This window comes from Lactuca saligna, chromosome 4, assembly GCF_052625555.1.
Source record: "Lactuca saligna cultivar CGN05327 chromosome 4, ASM5262555v1, whole genome shotgun sequence".
NCBI lineage: Eukaryota > Viridiplantae > Streptophyta > Magnoliopsida > Asterales > Asteraceae > Lactuca > Lactuca saligna.
Window position 1 is genome coordinate 29994356 of NC_136420.1, and position 6673 is coordinate 30001028.

Sequence of the window (6673 nt, forward strand, 5' to 3'; positions counted from 1 at the left end):
GATTCTATTACAAGTAATTCTAAGATGGTAATATCATATATTATTCAAATAGAGATGCATGAGATTCTCTCTTACAATATTTTTTTCCCCCAAACGTTGTTCGTAAATGGTATTCATAAAGGGTTTGACTAGATATGACATTAGGAATAAGCGGAATCTTTGTAGTCGAAGTTTATTTGTTCGCATCTCCTCTAAAATATAAAGATAGATATCATTGTTCCCCTCGATGATTTGGAGTTGACATTAGAATGCATGGTCGTGCTCAGACTGAATTGATTGATCAATTATGCAAGTTTCTTTTGATTGATACAAGTTAGTATCGGGAAACAAAATCTTGAACATTTGAGATTGAATATATCTATGTCACATGTTCATATACATATCTTGAAGAACAAATGAACATTTGATCACTTATCTAATTGATATATCACAATTCTATGTTGTGAGTATGGCATATCCTCAACCACCGCCAACAATTTACTATCGCCATTAACCACTGTCATCACCATTGCTTGCAACCAATAACCAACGGTGAATTGCACATATTTTTTGTTTGTTAATACACTATTTCTTTTAATGTAAAAATATTAAATTATTTGGTGTGGTTTTTATTTGAAAGGATATTACCTAATGCCTTTGAAAGGAAATTACACAATGCCTCCTACCACAATGTATTGAAATGACCACATATGCTTGTCAAGCTGTCAGCATCTTCATGACAAACTATGTATTGATCGTATTTTGAATTATACAATCGACTTAGACCTCCAAGTTCGGAAACGCCTTTTATACATATCAATGATTACGTCCATAAATAAATAAATAAATAATTGTCGAAATTTTTTTTAGCCTATATATATGCCTTAGACGCACCATTGGAAAAGATTAATGTTTTTGGTGTTGAAGAATGATGAGTTGATTATAAGTTCACAAGTTCTCACAAATCTTTTGGTTTGCACGATAACTCAGTCATATATATATATATATATCACAAGGGATATATACATATATATATATATATACACACACATATATATATATATATATATATGCATATATCCCTTGTGATATATATATATATATATATATATATATATATATATATATATATATGTATATCCCTTGTGATATTAAGCAATGTGTCATGGTGAAAATCACCCCACCTCATTTGATTGTTGATTGTGAACAGTTTTAAGTATTAATAGCCCCAAGGAAGAAACACAACCCCAAATTCCCCTATCACTCACAAAATAAATCAAAAAGGAAAAAGGAAAAACGTGAAAGAAGTTAGGGATGAACATTTAGACCAGGGAACCGGGTAGAACCGGTACCGAAACCGAATAGAACCGATTGGGTTGGGATGATATTTTTGTGGATTTTTGGAACTGGGAACCGATAGAACCGGAAAAAACCAGAACCGTGTGTTTCTATTTCTCGAGGACTGATTCCAACATTGAACACACGGTAAAAACCGATAGGAACGGAACCAGTAGAACTGGCGGTCTTGTTCGGTTCCTATTTTCCACCAAGTTCGGTTCTCAGACCGGTTTCGGTTCGGGTCTGTTCCGATGCTCATCCCTAAAAGAAGTACAAAACTCTCACAAGAGGTATTGTTTTTCATAATTTAAAACTCAAAACCCCAAAACCAAGCTTACTATTTTGGGTAGAGATAGATGGGTCAACCCCTAGCTCTTTGTGATACGCATGTTATTCTTACTACTAGACCCCTCCCTTTTTCTTTCCCTTTTCCCCTCACAAACTCCTTTGAAGAAATAAGGAAGGAATTCCCTCCCCATTCTTCGTTAGGGGGGTTTGACTTTGTATTCTTCCATAGGAACTAGTTGGTTATCGACATCATCTTGAATGGTTTTCTCTAAAAATTTCCCACCAGGCATTCACCTTATGGGTGGCGCTGAATGATTGACTCCGAACGCATGATGAAATTTCGTATATAGGAACTTCATCAAAATCTCATTCAGTCATTTGTAGTTAATGTATCTTCTACCCCAATTCTCTCTACCACCTATTCAGCAAAGGAAGGCTCCAAATGACCTTAGCTTCAGACTCTTGAGTCTTACTAAAAAGCCCACCCCAAATGTCGCTAAAGCTAAGGTCATTTGGAGTCTTCCTTTTGCCAAATGGAGATATCACCACAAAGTGTCCGTTTCACTTTCCACCCACACGTATGTTTTTTCCATGTCTATGTTGTTAATGTTTCTTTAAAGTTATTTATTGGGCTTTTAAGCCTGCCTCCTTTACTTTTATTGTTTTATGTAGTTTTTAGCTTGCTTTTGGCTTATGGGGCATGTCATTCCCCATAATTGTCGATTGTCAATTGAATGTCTACATTCCACTAAATACGCCATGCAATAACGAAAATTTTCAAAAAAAAAAAACAAATTCCAATCAATCATTCATAATGATACCAGATGGAAGAAAGGGGGCAGCTACCAATCAATGAAAATCAAGTCCAACTTCCCTGAGGTGTTTGTGAAGCCGGTCACCTACGGCCTTAAGGCCATATCCAATGGGAGTTCAATGGAGGGTTTAATGGGGAGTGTAATCTCATTGAACTGATGAACTCTATATTCTCTCTCCTCTCACACACACACGCGCGCACACACACATACATATATATATTATTTTTTATTTTTTATTTTAAATTAATGTTAATTTTAATTGTAGTTTTTAATTTTTAATTTCATTCTAATTAATTTTTTCAAAAATAACAATAAATAAAAAGAAAATGATAAATGATGTGACAATCCATTAAATTGTATAGAGTTTCATGGAGTGTAGGGTTTAATGGGTAAAGTTGTATAGTAAGTACTGGAATGTATATGTGTCAATCCATTGAACTCATATGAGTTCAATGCATTGGAGATGGTCTAATAAGACCCATCTGTGAGTCATGTTTTTCCTTGTTGGACAGCAACCGCCTGCGTCTCTTCTCCAAGTCTCTTATCCCCCTATCAATTTCATCAATCTCTGAATCCAGTCTGTTTCCTTCCATCTGCGCCTCCTCCATTTTCTGTGTGATCCCTTTCAAACGTTGTTGTTGGAGATCCTCCTCCTCCTGCTTCTCCTTTATGAGAAGCAGCTGTGTCAACCGCTCTCTTACCGACTCCACATGAAACCCATGAAGTTCCAGTTCCGCCACCGTTTCCAAACACTCCTCTATCGCGCTTCTCGGATCCTCAAACCACAGCGCACAAGTCTTGTCAACCACCCGCGAAAAGGTCACCATGCTACCAATGGCCACTCCTTCCCGCTCGCTCTCCTTCACGCCTTCCAATGCTCGGAAATGTGGTTTCTGTGGAATCTTACGCAACACTTCCATCGATTCTATTGTCTTCCACAGTGTAGGACTGCTTATCTTAAAGGGCAAATTATCACCAAAACCTAAACCTTCTTCTCCCTTGGTTCCTCCACTTGGAGGAGATTCAGAGTCTATACCGATTTGTCGTTTAATACTCATGGATTTAAGTAATTGCTGTTCAAGTAATGAATTTAGAAAATCTCTTTAAACCCAATCACCTAGTAAGAAACACGTTGTGTTAAAGCTAATAATATGCGTGAAGCATAAATCATTAAGAAAGATTGCTAACCAACTGCAACTGCATATGCTAATGTACATAAAAGATCACATGATGAAACGTTTACCAGCAATAGCAATGTGTGAGACTCTACTATTTTGGTGTCAAGTAGCCCTTAAAGTTCCCCCAAACACTTCAGTAGGAAATCATTAATAAAAAGCATCCCAATGAAGTGTTCGGAGGATCTCTGAGGGACGCTTGGCTTTTCCTTCATCTGTATTTGCTTGAAGTTAATTGCTTTGTTTTGAAAATAAACATGCCAGAATTACTTGGTATATATAGAGAGAGGGAGTAGAGAGAAAAATGTGAGAGTGACGAGTTATGCTGAGGACCAGGTGAACATGGGTATCATATTCTCATTTGATCATCTATCCCATATACATGACCACATTCAATCTCTGACCTACCATATGTAACATATGCGCATAAGATTGATAATGGGAAAGAGATGTATATTGATTATTCATTCAAAATTAGAATTGAATCGAATATACCATGACTGCAATATCATGTAAAGAAATGATGCATGCTGATTTATATATAACGTTACAGACACGGCAATGCAAAATTATGCTCTAATTGAAGTTTTTGTGAAAGATTTCCTATTGCAGGTCCACTAGTTTGATTCTCTTATTATCTCATAAGCTCCCTCGACTGTAACCGCACTATGATTTTCAAGTTTCAAGCATTACCCTCCAGTTATGTTCAAATGTGTATAAACCTTAAAAGGCGTTGAAAGATTCTCACATCTACATATTCACCCTACACCTATCACCATATATTAGGAAGACTGCATCTGATTGTGCACCTGCTTGTAATTTTCTTTTCTTCTGATTTTCTTTCGTATGTATTATTTACCCTGTATTTTACCAGCTAGCTTCCAATCTTTTATGTTTTTATAAATCTGCGGTTGTAGAAAAAAGTTGTAGGGAGAATGAAGAGCAACTTACCATGTAAATAAAGATCCAGTAGAAAAAATTTGATTCATCAATCCCCCTCATTTCTTTCCAATTGATAACTATAGTTACTGATTGGTGATAATGAAGAGCATTGACGATGGAGTAGACTTTGAATGATACCGGAAAGGAAGCAGCAACCTTTTGATCATGGAGAGGTTTTCCGATTGCGTTGAAGGAACGGTTTTTGTTTATATAAGTTGAATAAAAATAAACTAGTTAACGATTTATTTTACTTTAAAACACAAACCGGTAATAAGCGGATTTAAATGTAAAAAAATTTACAAAAAGTAGCAACTATCAAGATTCAAGAACAATTAGAAAAAGTATTAAAAAATAATTTCCTAAACAAAATTTTAAATAAAATCAATTTTTTAAATAATGTAAAACTATATTTGCAAAAACATGGTGCAAATTTTAAAGAACAAACATGAAGAAAATTGAGTTTTTTGCAAAAATATGGTTGTTACGAGTTTGCCTTGTAAAAATAATCTTTCACAATTCATTTGCAAATATAGGGCTGTTTTGCAAAAATAGTGTTGTTCCTAGTTGGCTTTGTAAAAATATGATATTTTACAATGCATTCAAATATAGGGTTTTGGCCAATTCAATCACCAAAATTTACTTTTATCTTTTCAAAGATTTAAATTTGGGCCCTTAAACTATCATAACTAATTTATATTCTTTGTTAGTATCTTTTATTTATATTTTAAATTTATTATTATTATGATTTACTAATTTATTTATAAACTTATTTCTTGAAAATGTATACTTTATTATTTATTTTATTATGAAATTTTATTAGTATCTTCAATTCAATATTGATTCTTCTATTATTATAAAGTATAAATTATAAACAAGTAGATATTATATAGTATCAGTTTGTTTAACAATTTTTTTCCAAATTTATATCCAAAGTTTATCTTTATTATGAATTTAGTGTTTACGTTTTAATTTCTTTTTTCATAACTTTGTATTATTTTTTTACGAACTCCTTTTTGTTTTATAAAATAAAGTTGTTTGTTTTAAATATTTTTACAGCTTTGTTTTTATATATCTTTTAAGTTTATTTTCACAAATTTATTTTCTATGAGGCTTTTTAAAGTTCAAATTTTATATTTAAAAAAAAACATATAAAAATGTAAAAAAAAAAAAAAAGTTATAAAAACATGCTAAGATATGTTAATATACGGAGTTAAATAACTTTTCTTTAAAAATAATTAAAGTCTTTAAAAAAACTAAAAAAAATAAAACTAAATAATGTGATACCTGAAGTAGTGAATTTAAATTTAATTTTATTTAATGAGTTGTTTTTCAAAATATTTAAAAAAATTGTTAAATCTAGATACTATATAAAATCATAATAACCTATATATTTTAAACACTTTTATAATTGTTTATGATTTTATATGCTTTCATAAGTAAACAAAAAAAGATTTATTTAGCACTTGCAAAATAGTTTTATTTTTCACTTTAAGTGGGAATCCTTAAAATCATCTACTTGTTTATAATTTATACACTTATAGTAATATATAGTAATAATATGAAGTATCATATTCATTTGAAGATACTAACGAAAAAATTATAATAAAATAAATGACGAAGTAAACATTTTAAAGAAATAAATTTATAGATAAAATATTAAAGAATGGTAAAGATATAATATGAATAAAATATAACAAAGAATATAAATATAAGGTATTAATATTTAATACACTTTAAGGGTCTTACATATAAATTTAATAGATGAAAAAAATACCAATAAAAGTATTAAAAATAAAAAGATATGCATATAATATATTATCATAGTTTAAGGGCTTTAAACATAAATATTTATAAAAAGAAAAAGATATGCATATAATATATTATGATAGTTTAAGGGCTTTAAAGGTAAATATTTAAAATGATAAACTTAAATATTTATGACTGAGTTGGCCACAGCCCTATATTTGCAAATGGATTCTAAAGGGCACCATTTTTACAAAGCAAAATGGGAACAACCCATTTTTGCAAAAAAAATCTCAACAAAATTCATAAAAAAAAAAATTAATCTTGTACCGAACTTGCTATAGCCCGTCTCAAAGTAAGCAATATAATTACAATCGTTGTTCGGTGTGTGTG

General features: G+C 31.5%; 1 protein-coding gene across 1 annotated transcript; it reads right to left on the reverse strand.

Annotated features, from left to right (window-relative positions):
• Positions 1 to 2795: 2795 nt before the first annotated feature.
• LOC145038392 (DUF724 domain-containing protein 5-like) lies at positions 2796 to 3803 on the reverse strand. The gene has a single exon (XM_078986771.1). The coding sequence runs from the start codon at positions 3476 to 3478 to the stop codon at positions 2870 to 2872; it is 609 nt and encodes a 202-aa protein (XP_078842897.1). The 5' UTR covers positions 3479 to 3803; the 3' UTR covers positions 2796 to 2869.
• Between the last annotated feature and the right edge of the window lie 2870 nt (positions 3804 to 6673).

What these genes read in the sequence shown, in the direction of transcription:
- LOC145038392 (XM_078986771.1), bottom strand. Translation starts at nt 3,478, where the DNA reads ATGAGTATTAAACGACAAATCGGTATAGACTCTGAATCTCCTCCAAGT.